This window comes from Tasmannia lanceolata, unplaced genomic scaffold (assembly GCF_043159265.1).
Source record: "Tasmannia lanceolata isolate RefF3 unplaced genomic scaffold, GAP_Taslan_0.1 ptg000003l, whole genome shotgun sequence".
Classification (NCBI taxonomy): domain Eukaryota; kingdom Viridiplantae; phylum Streptophyta; class Magnoliopsida; order Canellales; family Winteraceae; genus Tasmannia; species Tasmannia lanceolata.
The window spans coordinates 21775386-21795249 of record NW_027518680.1 but is presented as its reverse complement, the minus strand read 5'-3'; the positions used below and the strand labels follow the sequence as shown (position 1 = coordinate 21795249).

At 43.1% G+C, this 19864-nt stretch overlaps 1 protein-coding gene across 1 annotated transcript; it reads right to left on the bottom strand.

Annotated features, from left to right (window-relative positions):
* Positions 1–18703: 18703 nt before the first annotated feature.
* LOC143867479 (uncharacterized) lies at positions 18704–19171 on the bottom strand. The gene has a single exon (XM_077376093.1). It carries the CDS (start codon positions 19169–19171, stop codon positions 18704–18706), a length of 468 nt encoding a protein of 155 aa, XP_077232208.1.
* Between the last annotated feature and the right edge of the window lie 693 nt (positions 19172–19864).

Sequence of the window (19864 nt, the reverse complement as noted above, 5' to 3'; positions counted from 1 at the left end):
TTTTATAAGCGTTTGTGGAAAGAGATGTGACTCCTCATCGCGCCGATCCCTCTCCCCAAACATCTCTTTTTTTTTTTAAACGTTTATACCTTTTCACACCAAATGATCTTGACTGTCGATCTTGCAACAGCCATATCCATCTTTAGGATTATTCCCTAACATTCTCCCACTTGGCTACCAAGATCTTTGAGCCAAACATAAGGATCATAACTTTAAATTAGTTAGATAATAAACACAACATTCTGTTTAGCAAAAACTACCAACAATAAACCATGTAACCATTGGGTCACCAACTCTACCCAATAGCCTACCCCATGATTATATTATTAGTAATTCTTACTAACATGAATGTAAAAGCATACATGTATAAGATGTAAACTTGGTCCAAAATAGTCATACAGACACATTCTACCTCTTATTAACAATCCATTTACAAAATGTGCACAAAATGGAGCGGTAGAAAATAATTATAATATATATCAGAATCATAAAATATAATGTGATCACAACAGTGTATCTCAATACCAAATGCAGACTCCCACTATCATAGGCTATCAAAAGTGTCAACCAATCCCATGCGCGCTACATGCTCTCTAAAGAGCTTTGGTGACAAGCCTTTAGTCAAGGGATCCGCCAACATATGTGCGGTGCTTATGTATTCCACAGATACACGCTGATTCTGAACTCTTTCCCTCAGAACAAGATACTTTAGATCTATATGCTTCGAGCAGCGGAATTATCACAGAGAAGTTTCAGCGGCCTCTCAATAGAATCAATCAAATTAAGCCCTGAAAGAAAATTCCGCAGCCATAAGGCGTGAGCCGAAGCCTCCGAACATGAAATAAACTTTGCCTCCATAGTGGATGAAGCCGTCATTCTCTGCTTGACGCTTCTCCAAGAAATAGGTCCTCCTAAAAGCATAAAAATATAACCAGAAGTGGACCGATGGGTGTCCCGACAACCAGCGAAGTCGGAATCAGAATAGCCAATCACCTCAAGGCTATCCGAACTCCTAAATGTGAGCATGTAATCTGAAGCCCCTCGCAGGTAACACATAACCTTTTTGGCTGCCTTCCAGTGATCCAGACCTGGGTCACTTTGGTATCTACCAAGCATGCCAACTGCAAATGAAATATCTGGACGGGTACAGACCTGAGCATACATGAGACTACCAACAGCGGAAACATAAGGAATATGTCTCATCTCATCCCGTTCCAGTGCGTTCCTGGGACATTGTAACTGACTGAATACATCGCCCTTAACTATAGGGGCAAGACTAGGGGAGCACCTCTCCATGCTGAATCTCTTAAGGACTTTTTCTATATAGGTCTTCTGAGACAATCCCAGCAATCCTCGAGTCCTATCTCGATGAATCTCTATTCCTATAGCATAGGAAGCTTCACCAAGATCTTTCATATCAAAATTTCTTGAGAGGAATTGTTTTGTTTCTTTCAGCATGCCTAGGTTACTACTGGCAAGTAGTATATCATCAACATATAACACTAGGATGATGACTCGACTCCCACTAACCTTAAGATATATGCATTGATCTACAGCATTTTCCTTGAACCCAAAACTAGACACTACCTCATGAAATTTCAGATACCCCTAGAAGCCTGCTTAAGTCCGTAAATGAACTTTTTAAGCCTACAGCCTAGCTGCTCTTCGCTCTCAGCCTTAAAACCTTCAGGCTGAATCATATAGACATCCTCATAAAGATCACCATTTAAAAATGCAGTCTTCACATCCATCTGGTGTAACTCTAAGTTATAATGAGTCACCAAAGCCATGACTATCCTCAAAGAGTCTTTCCTTGATACTGGAGAGAAAGTCTCTTTGAAGTCTATTCCCTCTTTCTGAGTGAACCCCTTAGCGACTAGTCCGACCTTATATCTTTCAATACTGCCCTTAGAGTCTCTTTTGGTCTTGAAGACCCATTTACAGCCTACAGGCTTGACCCCTTTAGGTAACTCGGTGAGTTCCTAGACACGGTTCTTTTCCATCGAGAGCAACTCATCATTCATGGCTTCAAGCCACTGAGCTGATCGATCGCTATTTATGGCCTGACCAAATGAAAATGGATCATTATCCATTTCACCGTCGTAGTCACACTCGTTTAGATTCATCAGAGATGGCTGACCTCCTGTCTCTCTGTGACCTACGCACAGATTGCTCAGCGACAATCGTTGCTGGAGCATCAGGAATGTGGGGCGAAACCTCCAATGTGACATCTGGTGCATCAATATCCTCAGGTGGAGGAATCGACACTACTCTTTCTTGGATTACCGGTATTGGAACAAATATCCGGTTCTCCTCAAAAGTAAGTGACCTAGGCACAAAACTCCCACTGAGATCACCATCCTCTAAGAATACAGCGTATCTAGTCTCTACAATCTGGGTGCTATGAGTAGAACTATAGAACCTATAACCCTTAGACTGTTCAGGGTAACCTATGAAGTAACAAGAGATGGTCCTAGCGTCTAACTTTCTCAACTGTGGGTTATATGTTTTGGCTTCAGCCATACAGCCCCAAACATGCAAATATCCTAGCTTAGGCTTTTTACCGGCCCATAACTCATAAAGGGTCTTAGCCACAGCTTTACTCGGTACACGGTTTAGGATATGAACGGCTGTTTTCAATGCTTCTCCCCACAAGGACTCAGGCAATGGTGAATTGCAAATCATGCTCCTCACCATATCCATAAGAGTACGGTTTCGTCTCTCAGCAACACCATTTTGCTCAGGTGTACCTGCCATCGTGTACTGAGCGACAATATCGTTCTCCTGTAGGTAAAGTGCGAAAGCACCTGGACTGCAGCCCGTATAGGAATATCTGCCTTAGTACTCTCCACCTCTATCGGACCTCACAACCTTAATCTTCCGGTCAAGTTGTAACTCAATCTCTGCCTTATAGATCTTAAAGGTATCCAGTGCTTCCGACTTTTCTTTGATGAGATAGACGTAGCTAAAACGTGAAAAGTCATCGATAAAGATAATGAAATATCTCTCGCCACTTAGGGCAGGAGTAGGAAATGCCCACAGATATCAGTGTGAATAACTTCTAACAGGCCGGTACTCCTAGTGGCGCCCTTCTTACTAGTTTTGGTTTGTTTACCCTTAAGACACTGCCTACAAATCCCGAAATCAGAAAAGTCAAGAGGAGGAAGAACTCCATCCTTTACCAATCTTTCCATACGACTAATGGAAATGTGGCCTAAACGCTTATGCCACAAACTGGAAGAGTTTTCATCAACTCGACCCCGTTTATTGCCACAGTAACTGATTTCCTCATTCACATGCATGGATAACAGAGAATGTGCAAACGAGCTATCTAAATAAATCATATATAGATTGCCCACAAGAGGACCAGAACCAACAACATTGGAATCATGGAGTAATGAAAAACCTTTATTCCCAAACTTAAATTCAAATCCAAAGGAATCAAGTTTGGATACAGATATAAGGTTTCTGCTCATGGCAGGTACATAAAATGTGTCTTCCAAATACATAATGAAGTCACTATCTAATACAAGACGAAAAGTGCCAATAGCCTTGACGTCTGCTTCTACTCCATTTCCCATCTTAATGGTTCGCTCCCCTTTCTTGAGTCTCCGTCTCTCTTGAAATCCCTGCAAGGAATTCGAAATGTGAATAGTTGAACCTGTATCTATCCACCAGGTATTTCTAGGTGCATCTACAAGGAAAGATTCATGACAAACAAAAACTGAATTATTACCTTTCTTATGTAGCCACTCTTCATACTTGGAGCACTCTTTCTTTATGTGACCAAGTTTCTTACAGAAATGGCACCTAATGCGACTTTTCATCCCACCGGTCAAGCCCTGAGCCGAACCACTTGCTACCTTCTTCTTGCCTTTCCCAAAGCCCTTTCCTTTGGTTTTCTTCTTGAAGTAACCCTTCAATATTCCCTCTGTGGTGTAATGAGCACTTTCAGGTTGCTCGGTCTTCAACCTCTCTTCTTCTTGAACACACATGGCTATGAGTTCACTCATTTCCCACTTCTCTTTCTGGGTATTGTAATTAATTTTAAATGGAGTAAACTGCGCAGGAAGAGATGTCATCATGAAATGAAGAAGGAAACCCTCAGAGATCTCCATGTTCATTTTCTTTACCTGGGAGGCCATGTCATTCATTCGCATAATGTGCTCTCTCACACCACTACTTCCATTGTACTTCATAGTGATCATCTTCATCATCAGTGTACTGGCAAGAGCCTTAGACGATCCCTTAAACTGATCCTCTACTGCCTGTAGGTACTCGCTAGCAGTAAATTCCTCATTTTCCTCTGAGTCGGGAATGCCTCCTCGGATAGAGGTAGAGATCGTGCTTTTCATAATCATAAGGCTCATGCGGTTTGACCATTCCCATTTTTCATAGGTAGCCAAATCCGCAGCAGTACTTTCATTAGAAGGCACTTCAGGTTTGTCATTCCTAAGTGCATAATCTAGGTCCAAACACCCTAAGACTATGAGAATATGATCCTTCCATTTTCCGAAATTAGTCCCACTCAAAACCTCGATCCCAGACAAATAACTAGAGATAGAACTAGGTTTCAATGCTGTAGAGGAAAAGGACAGACAGTTACAATTTTGCTCACTATCTAAGACACCATTTAAATCCACATGAGGAGTTTATTCAGTAAAATCCACGATTTAATGTAATCCAACTTTAAAATAAATGACTAAAGTAAACAGAAACACAAAATACATAAGTGTGTTCTTGATGGAACACCCGGTGTGTCACCGTGGGATGTCTGTTGGGCCATGCCACGATACACAATTGGTTCCATTTTTAAGTCAATTTATCTTTAGGGAAGTCAGTTGGATTTCCTGGAATCACAAAAACACATAAATGTGATTCTAGGGAGACACCAGCGTATCATCATGGGTGGTCCGTTGGGCCGTTCCACGACACACAATTGGTTCTCATCCATGAGACTAACTAGGGCCAAATAACTCTATATTTAAGGTACACATCATCGTTAGGTAGAAGCGCAACCCCAAACCAAGTTATCCAGGCCTAGCCCTCTCACACCGCCTATTTGTACAAAGCAACAGTCATCCGTTGGGCTGAGTGTTGCTCTTGAACAAATAGACGCAACTTAAAGTGGTTTTGTAGTTCATAATGTGTCACTATATGCGACACTGTTCTTTATTTAAACCACCAACACTAAGCGATTTTGTTTCCCAGACGGAATCAAGTTTCATAATATATCAAAATCAATGCATAAGGATTTTGAAAGATATACACAACCAATTCAACAACCAAAAGACAAAGGTTTTAGGTATATTTAACAAAACCAATGTGTTTTCAAGTCAAAATTTTGGTCCCATAAATGGTTATATAGAATCACCAAATATTTGACTCAAAACCAAACTTTTAAAAAAAAAAATCTATAGTTTTGAAAATTATACAGTAACTTTGAAAATCAGGTCTCAAATGCAAAAACGGACCTCAAAATCGGGTTCAAAGGGGTCCAAAAACCCTAGAAGCAATCTTATACGAGCCAAAAAACTCCAAAAATGGCCAAACTAGGCCTAAAAAAGGCGATTGGACGGGTCTGGGCCGGTTCTGATTGGGTCTGGTGGGCCCAGACGGGTTTTGTGGACCTTATCGGTCAACTGGGCCTTTCTTAAAATCGCAGATCCTTGATGGATCCTTAACGGGCCTGCGCGGGCCATCGGTCCATCACTGTTCATCGTCTTCTCCAACAGCAGTAATAAATTCCAGAAAAATCCGAAAAAAAACAACAAATTTCGATTTCATTTTCTGGGTTCGTTTGACATCGGATTTAGGCACCGTTTGTTGCATTGGACTCGTCTCTCGACGAACTTTACATCCATGCCGGAAAATCACCGATCGGAGCAACCGTTTTCCAGCGATGTCAAAAAAATCCCAAAATAAAATAAAATAAATAAAATTTCACCAACTCTATTTCAATCAGATTTTCTCGCCGTTTTCTCGCTAGAACCGTGGCTCTGATACCACATGATAGTTTTCGATACAATATGAACACCGGCAACATATCTTGGCGATTCAACATTGAGAAAATCACAGAATAATAGGGATTGAATTGAAATGAGAAAAAAGTCATACCGGAAGCCATAAATCGTGTTTTTCTTTCTCTCGCAGTTTCTCTTCCCTACACAATAGTCGGTGATGGGGACCGGTTTCTTTCTCTTCAAGCGTGGATTCTCAAAGATTGAAACAAATTCGTTGTGAGCAAATAGGACCCAAGAGTTCCCTTTTATAAGCGTTTGTGGGAAGTGGGAAGAGATGCGACTCCTCATCGAGCCGATCCCTCTCCCCAAACGTCTTTTTTTAAAACGTTTATACCTTTTCACACCAAATGATCTTGACCGTCGATCTTGCAACAGCCATATCCACCGTTAGGATTATTTCCTAACAGGTTGTTGTAAGGAGTGCATAGGTTTTGAACCGTCCTGAAAAATGTTCTTGAGGTTTGTATGTAGTAGGAGTGTAGGACTGCTTACACACTCCTATTCAGTCAATTGTTTCTATTGCATGGTTGACTTTTTGTAGTACTTGGTTGAGTTTGAGTATCTTCTTATTTCTTTGAGTACTCGATCAAGTTTCCTCATGTTGTATGAAAACTGAATTACCTATATAAACGGATCCAAGTCTAGATCAAATTCATTCAACTTATGAAATGCTCTAGTTCCAGATTTATGTTTTAGATCTCAATTTGAACTTTTCCACCAAAAGTGACGAGAATTCCTTGAAACAGGCTTTGAAATTTCCTACAAAGTACCAAACACCTGTTTGAATTGTAGTGTTGAAGGAAACAACAGAAAACCTGGGGACTATTGTTTAAGTTCTCAAAATTTTAGGTATTTCACTTGTCTCATGCATGTTGGCCTCTCGTAGAAATCCGGATTGTAGTTTTGTTAATTTGGATGAGATCAACAAAGATGGGGATAATGGGCATGGCAACGATAATGATGAGTGCTGATATCTGCACTCCCTTATCTTAAATGGAGAGCTAATATCAGAGCAAGTGTGCAGATATCATCTCTCGGTAATAACTTGAAGGTTGATGAATTGACAATGACAATGGTGAGCATGTTTGATAAAAATGAACTTACAAGTTACAACAATGTTGCACTGCAACACAAGTTTCTGTTCTGTTTTATTTTTATTTTTTTTTATTTTCAAAATTTGGGAAGTATTGGATATTTTCTATGATAATGAGCATGCTCATAAATCCTCTCAATTTTTTGCTCATCAATGACCAACTCTCTTATTTTACCCGTCTTGAGATAAAGCAAAGCCGGTAATTATATTGACTTGTTTGCTCAATTTGCTTTGTTAACCCTCCATTCTAATGCCTAAAGTACATAATCTTTGCATATAAAACTTTCCAAGAATTCTATCATGAAGGACTTCGAATGCAATCCTCAAAACAAATATAAGAGGAGAAGAGGACAAAGGAATTCGACCCCAGATTCGAAGATGAACTATAAAGGCTTGTAAGTTGAAATCCATGTGTTTTGGAAACAAAATCAGCAAAAGATATGATGACTCCACAGATCCAGCTGAACACCTAGACACTTTTAAATCCCCAATGCTGACACACGGCGCGCACGATGCTGTCATGTGCTGATTTTTTCCAACCACACGGAAAAAGGCTGCTCATGCCTAGTATGTGTCACTACCACTACCACCCAACTCCATTCAATCTTTCAAACAAATTGGTCATCAGTTTTTACACCTATTCGCGAGTAGCCAAGGATACCGTAGGACCTCGGCCTCCCTGATGGCAATAGGACAATGGGAGGATGAGTCCCTTAAGGTTGTTGTCTTGCGATTCAATGCCGAGACGCTGAAGGATGAGTCAGACGTTGGAGATCTTGAATTTCAAAGAAGGGATGCTAATCGTCTTGATGATGCCGAAATCTGCTTACCACGATCTAGCAGTGATAGAGGTGTTCATGTAAGCAACTTGTACTCACAGAAAGATGTTAGCAATACCTGAATTATGATACTTCAAGCTAGAAATCGGAATCACAGGTAAATTGAAGGGAAGGAGATGGGATTCAGGAGCATTACCAACGATGAAGAGAGGGAGATGATTGTGACTGAACTTGGTCTTCCCAAGCTGCCTACGTACCCCTTTTTTGAGGATCAAGTCTAACGTAGTTTCATTATGAATATGAGGATCCCTTTTATAGAGAATAGAGTCCATGATGATTAGAATCTTACTGTTTTAGGAGTCTTTTCTAATTGGTCGACTTTCCCGGGAGATAAGTTTATATCTATTTTCAATAGATATCTTGTTTCCCTGTACAAGTAAGTTACTAAAAAAGGGTCTCCTTTTCTTAGAAAGCCACAGCCTTAGGGCGAGTTACCTCTTTGAGGGGCGGTTTTCCAAATATGGTCGTTGCTAATTATAAGGAGAGGATAAAATTGTGTTATCCTTCCTATAGGTCGGTTCCTAATCATTCGGAGGTGCCACGTGTCATTCATCCACGGTTAATGCCGATTTTACCACCAACATACTGCCCCCCACTTTCTTAAGCCATGTTTGGGTCGAGGAAGTAGTTTGGAGATTACATTTGCTCTGTAAGGAGTTGGTTCAGTACCGATAGTGATACGATCAAGCGGCTAAAACTGATCTTCAACACTTGGCTAGGTGAAACCGAGTCTGATTCATTTAATTCTCTCGTTCATCGCTGTTCATTATGGGGAGATGTCAAATCACCCTTGATAATCAAAATGACGGTGTCTATCATAATGACGTGATGGGAAAGGGTCTCTTCATAATGGACGTTGTTTCTTTGGGCAAGTGAAATCGTGCCACGTGACAAGGAGGCTGGAAGAAACCCAAAAGGCGCCTCATGGTACTTGATAGCCTTTTCACCCCGTTTGGAATTCTATTTATAGGGATTTTCCTTTCTCTTTTCAACCACCAAATCTTTTAACAGGGACTTGCTTTCTTCCCCCTTTTTCTCTCTTCTATTTTTTACTTCAACTATTTTCATCAAGAACTTCATGGCAGAAAATCAAGATTTGGATCTTTCTGTTCCCGGCTCTTCGAGGCCCAGGTTGTTGACGTCGATGCCATGCCGGAGGCGGGGATTGTCCCTCGGTCACCATTGGAGCCACAGTGGAGCCGGTTGTAAAAAGAACCAGGAGAGCCTCCACCGGAAAGGGGGTGGCAAAGCAACAAGAGACGAAAGGGGAGACCGCTGCACCTTCTTCTCCTACATTGCCGGCGGCCAGAAAGAGGTCGGAAAAAGTTGTACCTCCCTCTCCAGCCCAGTCGAATGTCCACTAGTAGATGTCTAATTTAAAGGGAATGAGGCTATTTGCTCGCAACTGTGGATGTTCGACAAGGCGGGCCAAGGACCGGAGCATAGCATTCGCCGGTCGGTTCGTGGAACTGGCGCAGGAGGTGTGCGACTTAGAGATGAAGGCGGCTCTGTTGGAGGATGAGAACGCGGTGCTGCGCGCCGGTGTCGCGGAACTGTCGGGGAACGCCGATCCCTCGGGAGGTCCCTCCGCGGTAGAACTTATTGAGTGACATAGCTCGGTGCCCCTAGATTCTGGTCTCGTTGTCGAGGAGGCGAGAACATTGTTCTTTGCACCTCTCGCAGAATCCGGGGCGGGCTCTTTTTTGCTTGGCGGTCTTCATCAATTTTCTAGGAGTTTACTGATCTTTTTTGTTTCTTCGTTTTTCATGATTTTGGCTATGAAGCCCCCCTCTTGCAAATTAATGAAAGTCTACTTTACTTACACCTATCACTCATATGGTTTCTGTTTCATTTTACACTTTGCTCGCACCAATTCAGACGTGTATTCACCGAGTCATAAGTTTACTTGAACTATCTCATTTTGGCTCCATCATTTACATCAGTTACCTGCGTTCGCATAAATCAGTATTTACCCGAGAATAGTTCGTTACCGATCCAAGTCCCTGTAGAGGTACATAGTCAATGCTGAGTCGTGTACCTGCCTCCTTTTTGGCGGTTTTTGTCTTGGGAAGTGGCGTCTTTTACTCAAAAAGGTAACCGCCACTTTTTTCGGTGCAATGATGGGAGAAGTGAGGCGTTACTGCCTAGGGGTGTGACACGTGTTTGCTTTTAGAATGGTAACCCTGGTTTTTCCCGCCCAAGGATTTTACCCCATATATAAAGCGTTTTATCTTCCTTATTTTTCACTCAAAGCCTTTTTTTACTATTTGCTTTTCATTCGAAGAGGGTGCCAGGGAACAACAATCTTCTCCTCGTCTTGAAAAGTCTACCTCGCGTCTTAAATCAGTAAGTCTTTCTTCCTCTTTCGTTTTTCTTTCATTTCTGTTCTAAGACATGTCTGGAGCCACAGACTCGCAGAACCTTTCAGCGAGTGTAGGTCACATGGAAAACTCTGAATCTCCTCGTAGGGTAGATTCAAACGAAGAGGTTAGGGATGAGGCTAGCATTAGCGAGCCACCGGCTCCGGCAAAGTCTAGCAAGAAAAGGAAATCTAGTAAAAAAGAGAGGGTTCCAAAAGTATCGAAAAGGACAAGGACTGACTCGGGGGCTACCACTAGTGTTTATAGACCCGGTCAAGTCCCTGCTGGCCTGGTGATGAAGAAGTCGATAGGAGAACAACATGCTTCTCTGGTCAGACAGTCGGCTGACTTTTTTGCGGCCATGGGGGCTGTCGGGGGACCCCATAGGTCGGAGGTAGTCGCCACTCAGGTTTGTACCCTAATAGGGAAGAACATAGATGACATTCATAACGATTACCTCATTCACGATGACTATTCCATTCGGATACTCAGTTCCACCGAGCGAGCCTGTGAAAGCTCGGTTACGGACGAAACGGCTTTCTATCTAGAAACGTTCAGGGGGGGTTTACGATTCCCCTTAATATAAGTGATCCCTTAGTTATTTGGGTTCTACGGGATCGCTCCCTCCCAGATCTTCCCAAACAGTTGGAGAAACCTACTGGCCTACTTGGCCAAAAGCAAGATTCTGAATGCCGATGTATCAGTCGATATCTTCCGTCGATGCTTTAAACTGGTGGATGATGTGGAATGGTTGACCATCACACATCGTCGGAAAATTATGATCGGAGCTAAGACCCCTTCTTTGATTAAAGGTTGGAAAAATGAGTTCCTATTCATTCGGCCACCTACCCATGCTGGATGGGATTTCCCCTTCGATTGGAGGAAACCCTCAGCCGACAGATTAAATGTTCTACCAAAGCTAGGAGACATGGGGAATAAGATATTTGAGTCTATCTCATCGGGCTTTAAAATTGACACTCGGGAGTTCAAAGACCAAGAAAAGCTCGTTGCATATGGCTTGTGCCACAAGGTTATTCGTCCCAGAGTCTCCATCAAAGGAGTTGGATCCTCAAAGAGCGGTAATCCTCGCTTCTGTACCTATTGGTTCAGTTACGCCCCTGTTGAAGAGTCTAATCATTATTATACTCCTTCGTGCAGGAATGTCTTCTCAACATGCTAAGGCTTCCAAAAAGGATGAAGCTCAAGAGGAGACTAGAGTTAAAAAAAGACAAGGCTCCTAAAAGGCCCGAGGTTTCTTCGCGACCGACTCTCGTTATATCGGTAGCAGCATTGGAGAGGGCTCGAAGAGCCAAATATGGAGGAAACCCACCCGGTACCGTCCCTCCTCTGACCTCTCTTTTTGGGAAGTCGAAGGAACCGTCCGGGGGAGAGACATCGGAACTGGCGAAAAAGCTGAAGGAGGATACTTCCAAGACACCAACCGATGGAGGTGCTGGCGATCTTTCCCCCTCCCTTACTGTTGATGGGAGTAGACAAACGCAAGTTCTTTTTCACCGGGTTGAGATAACCGAAGATGAGGCCAAAGTACAGGGCGAGCCCTTCGTGCCTTCTTGGAAAGTTGGAGACAAAGATTCTGCTATTCATAACCAACAGGTCAGGGTGGAAATGTGCCTGAACAACATGCTTCCAAGGGATAAGGAAGAGTTACAGAAGCTAAGTATTGGGGCTTTAAGCTGCTCCTTCCTCCATCAACAGAAGATAGTAAGTATTACTTGGCCTTTCCTCTTTCCTTCTTCTTTTTATACCGCTCGGGCTTATACCCCGCTATCCTTTGTTAGATGAACGACCTCAGTGCCGCTTCCAACCGCATTATGGACACTTTAGCAGACAATCTGAAGCTTATGGAAGCGGACAATGGTCTAGAAGGGGAAAACCGTACTCTGGAAACCCAAGTGTCCGCACAAAGGGAAAAAGAGAAGGCCCATGAGGAGACTATTGCTGCGCTTCGGAAGGATTTAGGGGACACCCAAAAGAAGCTTAAAGACTCAGAGGAGGCACTCAATGAATTAGACCAGGAGCAATCGGTCGTTGCGTCAGAGGCGGTAACCAAATTTAAGGAAAGTGAGGACTTCGGCTTCGAAGTAGCTTTCCACACCCTCGAATTTGAGGTGAGAGGGTTCGAAGAATGTAAGAGGCAAGTCTTGCAAATTATGCTTAATTTCCAGATGGAGCGTTTCACCACCCCAAAGACCGATACCGTCTTCACTGATTCTCCGCTCGTGACCGAGTTAGATCTGCCTCCTACTAACATTTAAAGTTCTCTTTTAGGATGCGCTTGAAGCGCAAAAACTAATTTTATTGGTTTGTAATATTTGCCTCATGGTGGGGCATAAACTTTGTGGTGTTATGCTTTTGTTAGCACTTCCTGGTACTTACAAGTACCTTTTATTTATGTTTATATGAATACGATGCACGAGTTCTATTCCTCGCCCCTATGGGGGGGAAATGAGGCTCGCGCTTTTGATTTTGTGAACCTCCTGCCTTTCCTCTGTGAGGGCGGGGTTTTCCTTTATTACTATGGTAATTTCCTCTCTCATTCTTATTTAAAAATAAAAAAGGGGGAATCTAGGTAAAGAAGTAGCTGGACATTTGGTCCGTGCTTTTCTTACGAGAAGTGGGTCCGACCACGGTCCTATTCCCATTTTATTTAGGGATACGCTCTATTGTTCCTTTATAAAGGTAACAATTTTCGGGTATTCCCTTTGTGCTTTGCACGTCGGTCGTCTTTCTTTGATTGATCAATTCGAAGTCGACTGACCCGCCCTCCTTTATGAGGAGGGAACTCATATCCAGTGATATTTTTCGTGGTATCCGGGATGATCAACCTGAGTCGCACTTTACATATCATCTGGTTGATCTGAAAATCTGGGCATCGGGTCCTCCTGTCTAATGGGTTAGACGAGTGCCTCACCCTACTCGACCTGCTTATTTGCTCGGTCGGTGGGCATTAACCTTAAGAGGTTAATTGGTGTAACGGCATTGAGTCCTCCTGTCTAATGGGTCGGACAAGTGCCTTCCCCTACTCGATCGGCTTATTTGCTCGGTCGGTGGGCATTAACCTTAAGAGGTTAATTGGTGTAGTTTATATTTTTGAAACATAGGTATGTATGGGCTTTGTCTCTACCCAATTTTAAAGGTTTGACAAGCATTTTACCTTGTTTACTCAGTTTGCCTACACAATTAGTGAGGGATGAAATTATTTATTTAATATTTTTCAAGCATGTATAGAAACATTGAGAAACATAATAGGAACACTTTTGAAACAAATTTAAACTTTATTTCATTAAGCTAAATTCCTTATTACATTGTTTCAGAAGAATTGTTTCTACTTATTCCTGCATTCGAAAAAAGAAAAACACAATAACAAAAACTAATCAAAGAAAAACTAACTAGACTTACTGATAGAATTTCCTTAGGTTTTGCATATGCCATGTCCTGGGGATCGGTGCGCCATCTAGATTTTCCAATTGGTAGGCTCCTGGGCGTAAGATCCTTATAACTCTGTAGGATGCTTCCCATGAGGGGGCGAGTTTTTCGGCATTCCTTGGGTCTGAAACCTCTGCCCTTTGGAGCACCAGATCTCCTTCCTTAAGAGCTCTTTCTTTCATCCGACGGTTATAGTACAGAGTGACCCTTTACTGGTATGCAGCGACTCTGATTCGAGCTTTCTCCCTGGTTTCTTCAACGAGGTCCAAGCTGCTTCGCATGAGTTCGTCGTTCGTATGTTCATTATAGCACTCGACCCTTGGGGAGGGGATGGCTATCTAAACTGGAATAATTGCTTCGACACCGAATGCTAGGTTGAATGAGGACTCACCCGTTGCGGTGCGTGGAGTAGTTCGGTAGGCCCATAGGACATTCGGTAACTCTAATGCCCAAGTATTTTTGGCGTCTTCAACTCTCTTTTTAAAACTTTGAAGGAGAATTCGGTTGGTTACCTCGACTTGTCCATTTGCTTGTGGATGTCCGACCGAAGTAAATCTTTGTTCGATCATAAGTCTTTCGCAAAAATTCCTGAATTGTTCACTAGCAAACTGGGGCCCATTGTCGGTAACTAATACTCTTGGTATCCCATATCTACATATAATGTCGTGGTAGAAAAAAGTTTATGTCGCCTTAGAGGTGACCTTTTTTATTGCTTTGGCCTCTACCCATTTGGTGAAATATTCAATTGCGACATATAACATTGTATGTCCACCGACCGATGGTGGAAAGGGACCTAATAGATCCATTCCCCACATCACAAAGGGAATTGAGCTGGAGATAGGGGAGTATTGGGTTGCTGGCTGGCGAGGTACCGATGAAAACTTTTGGCACTGTTCGTACTTCTTGACATAGTTATGGGCATCTTCCAGTATGGTCGACCAAAAGAATCCTCGGCGAAGGATCTTATGAGCCAGCACCTTGCCCCCCGAGTGATCTCCACATATGCCTTCATGTACCTCAGCCATTGCTTGATCGGCGTTTGTGGGGCGGAGACACTTTAGTAGTGGTCAAGAAAATGATCGTTTATAGAGCACTTCACCTTTCAGGATGTAAAGGGAGGATTTGGCAGTAATTTTCCTTGCTTCCTTTCGGTCTTCTGGCAAGGTACCGTTTTTGAGATACTGTAGTATGGGGTCCATCCAGTTGGGGTTCGTGATCAATATGAGTAACTTCTTCTCTCTCTATGCTAGGACGGGAGAGAACCTCAATATACACATTCCCCCAGCTAGTGGTTTCCAAGGAGGCCATTTTGGATAGGGCATCGGCTCTTGCATTAAAGGGTTCTAGAAATCTGCACAATCTCAAATTCTTTGAAAAGGGAGATTTTTCCTCTCACCTTTTCTAGGTATTTAAGCATCCTTCGATCTTTTGCCTCATAGAGTCCATTAATATGTCCAACAATGAGTTGTGAATCACTATGGGCTTTTAGTCGGTCGGCTTCCAATTCAAGGGCCAATGCCAGTCCAGCCAGGAGTGCCTCATACTCGGCCTCGTTGTTGGAAGAATCGAAGTCAAGTTTCAGAGCATATTCCACTAGAAATTTATCGGGTCCGGCCAAGACTAATCCTGCTCCTCTTCCGCCTACATTGGCTGATCCATCGACAAACAACATCCATGGATATTGGTTTTCTTGTTCATCTTTTATCTCCTCCTGCCCCCCCCCCCCAAGTCTTTGGTCGGAGCCGCGCATTCTACGACAAAGTCGGCAAGTACTTGCGACTTAATTGTGGGGCGTGGTCGCACTTGTATGTCAAATTCGCCAAGTTCGACCGCCCAATTGATTAATCGTCCCGAAGTGTCGGGTTTTTGAAGGATTTTGCGCAATGGTTGGTCGGTAATAACAACTACAATGTGGGCTTGAAAGTATGGACGTAATTTCCTGGCGGCATTGACTACCGCAAATGCAAACTTTTCGATGTGTCGATACCTTGTTTCGGCGTCATGTAGTACTCGACTGACATAATATATGGGGTGCTCCATCCTTTGCTCGTGCATGACAAGTACGCCGCTAACAGCTAAAGAGCTTACCGCTAGATAGAGCTATAACTCTTCATTCAGTAGTGGTTTCATCAACACCGGAGGAGACTGGAGGTAATGTTCGAGTTTGTCGAATGCTTCCTGGTATTCGTTCGTCCATTGAAAATCTTTCATGTTTCTCAGTATCTTGAAGAATGGAAGGCAACTCTCAGCGGATTTGGACAAGAGTCGACTCAAAGCCGCTATCCTTCCCGCGAGTCGTTGTACTTCGTTCACGGTTTTTTATGGTGTCATATCGAGGATGGCTTGGATTTTCTCAGGTAGCCTCTATGCCTCGTTGACTGACCATGAATCTGAGAAACTTCCTATTGGGGGTAAAATCGACATTAACCGTGGCTGAACGACACGTGGCACCTCCGAATGATTAGGAACCGACCTATAGGAAGGATAACACGATTTTATCCACTCCAAATAGCAACGACTATATTTGGGAAACCGCCCCTCAAAGAGGTAACATGCCCTAAGGCGGTGACTTTCCAAGAAAAGGAGACCCATTATTAGTAACTTATTTGTACAAGGAAACAAGATATCTATAGAAAATAGATATAAACTTATCTCCCGGGGAAGTCAACCAATTAGTAAAGACTCCTAAAACAGTAAGATCATAATCATCATGGACTCTATTCTCTATAAAAGGGATCCTCATATTCATAATTGAACTAAGTTAGACTTGATCTTCAAACAAAAGGGGTATGTAGGCAGCCTGGGAAGACCAGGTTCAGTCAAATCATCTCCCACATCTTCTTTGTTGGTAACACTTCTGAACTTCATCTCCTTCCCTTTAATTCACCTGTGATTCCGATTTCTAGCTTAAATATTGGAGTATCATAATTCATATACTACTAATATCTTTCTGTGAGTGCAAGTTGCTTACAGGAATAACTCTATCACTACTAGATCATATAGAGCAGATTTCTGCATCATCACTTCCCAGAAGGGGTTGAGCTTCATCTGATATTTTCGTAATACTGCGAAAGCTTCCTGAAGGTCGATAACATAGTTCGTAGTTTTCAAGCTTTTAACAAGCATATCGTCAATATATACTTCCATGTTTCGACCGATTTGTGGGACGAAAATTTTATTCACCAACCACTGATACGTGGCTCCCGTGTTCTTAAGGCCGAAAGGCATGACCTTATAACAAAATAGTCATTGTTCTGTGACAAAGGATGTTTTGGGGATCTCAAGGAAGTACATACGTATCTGGTTATATCCAGAGAAAGCATCCATAAAGCTGAGCATCTCGTGGCCAGATGTAGCGTCTATCAGCATATCGATCCGAGGGAGGGGGTAGTGGTCTTTTGGACAGGCTTTGTTTAGGTCGGTAAAATCCACGCATATCCGCCACTTCCCGCTCGCCTTTTTTACCATTACTACATTGGCGAGCCACTCTGGACAATGTATTTCTCGGATGAACCTGGCTTATAGGAGTTTATCGACCTCCTCTTTTATAGCTTTCTGTCGCTCAGGAGCGAAGTTCCGTTTCTTTTGTTTAATGGGTCTATGAGAGGGGTCGACGTTGAGCTGATGGACCACAACGTCCGTTGGGATATCTGGCATATCTAAAGCAAACCATGCAAAAACATCTGCGTTAGTTTTCAAAAAATTGACCAGGTTGGTTCTGGTCTTGCCTATGAGAAGTGATCCGATTTGGACTGTCCGCTCGTCGTCCTCTCCAAAAAGCGGTACTTGAGTCAGTTCTTCTACCGGTTCTCCGTGAGTCTAGCAATTATCCGAACGTGGGTCGGTACTGGCTATTTGGAGAGATTCCTTTTCTTTTTTACCACTTTGGTGTAATCAGCATAACAGTTTCTAGCTCTTTCCTGATCTCCTCTTACCTCTCCGACTCCTGCTTTTGTTGGGAATTTGATTTTGAGATGAGGTGTTGAGACGACCGCTTCAACCATGTTCAGAGCTGGACGTCCTATTATGGCATTATAGGTGGAGGTGACCTTAACAACCAGGAAAGTTTGCATGATGGTTTTCTGGCAAGGTTCGGTACCGAATACGACAGGTAGGTCTATCCTTCCTTCGATACGAATCGATCCGCCAGAAAATTCGTAGATTGACCATTCTACTAGTGTAAGCCTGTCCAATCCTAGGTGCATCTCTTTAAAAGCATTATAATGTAAAATATTGACAGAGCTACCAGTGTCTATCATTACTTTACTCACATTGAAATTGGCGATAATGAGGCGGACAACGATCGCATCATCATGAGGGAGGTGAACATCGTCGTAGTCTTTTTCAAAAAGACTATTTGTTCCTCGCTATTAATAGAATCCGATCTCAACTTCTTTGTTGGAGCCTCCACCGCATGAATTTGGGCGGCGTACGCCTTCTGCCCGGAAATTGTTGGTCCTCCTGAGGCCAGTCCTCCACGATTACATCGATGCTTCCTACCATTCTGAGTGGAGCGTCTGTCCTTATGTCGGGGAGTTGTCTAACCTCAGAAATCTGTCTGGTTTGGTCAGTCCCGACGATCGATTGGGTCGAATTAGAAGGACCAGGCATCTTTGGAACCTCGGATTTATTGGAAGGTCCATTATTCTTCGAGTTCAACAAGTATTTATCGACACGCCCGAGGCCTACCAACCTTTCAATTTCATGCTTCAGATTATAACAATCATCTGTGGCGTGACCATGGTCGCCATGAAAATGGCAATATTTGCCAGTATTATGCTTTCAACCGGTACCTTTCATCTTTGGTGGCCACGGGAGATCCTCCTTTCCTCGGATTTCATAAAGGATATTTGCTATGTATGTATTTAAAGGAATGTAGGTGTACCTTTTGAACTGTTGCGAGGGAGCTCGGTTACCAGATTGTGACTGTCGATTATCGGATCAAGGAGGTTTAGCGTGACCATTATTCGAACGAGCCTCCTCCTTCCGTTTCTCCGGAGCTTTGGCGAGTTCTAATTCTCTTTCCATGGCGAAAGATTCTTCGTTGTTGACATATTTGTCTGCTACCGCCATTAGTTCCTGGAGATCTCGGGGAGGGTCGATATTCAGGGCTACCTTGAGATCCCTGTCGTGGATAGCCGATTTCATCGCTGCTCTAACCATCTCATGGTTAGGGTATTTGATTTGTGATAATTCAGCCCTAAACCGACCTATAAAAGATCGTAAGGTTTCTTCCTTTCCTTGACGAAGAGCGAGGAGCGCGTCGACAGCTTTTTCCTGTGGCCGACTATTGGCAAAGTAGGTTATAAATTCCCTACCTAACTCTCGAAAAGAGGATATGGAGTTAGGTTTAAGGCGACGATACCAACTATTCGCTCCTCTTTCAAATATGAAGAGAAGGCGCGACATATACTTATGTCCCTTTAAATTCCATCACCCTCTTATAGGATTGAAGATATTCCAATGGATCCGTTGTACCATCGTAGAGACCAAGTCTCGGTAGGTCAAAATTCAGTATCAATTGAGCCTGTGCTATGGGCTCTACGAATAGTGATTGTATTTCATTCTCCCATTCAGTAGGAGGTCCGGTTCATAAGGTTTCTTAATATGGTGCTGCATCTCCCTAACTTGTCGCTGAAGTTCAACAAGGAGTCCCGAGTCAAGCGCATTAATTCCGTCTCTCAAATTGTGATGCGGGTTGTCTTGCCCTTGGTTCGGGTTTCCTGCGCTATTAGCCCTTTGGGGGACATTGTTGTTCTGGGTTGGAATAGGCCTAAAAATCAATTCTGGTGCTCGTCGGTCGTTCGCCTCCCCGTTTCCATGATTCGGCCTGAGACTAGTAATCGAAGCAGAAGGTCGGTGATTTACCGGCCTTCGACTATGAGGGTTTCTGCCCTCAAGCGATTCGTCTTGTTCTTCCTCTAAATGCGGATTCCGCACTTCCGCGATTAGTGGAGGAATATTGACGTTTTGAACTATCGGTGGGGGTGGGGGTGGTGGTAAACGTCTCAATATTTCCTAAAGGGTGACCGAGACGTTCCCCACTTGCAATGCAAGTTAGTTGAACATGGTCATAGTGACGGGAATAGTATCGTTGTTATT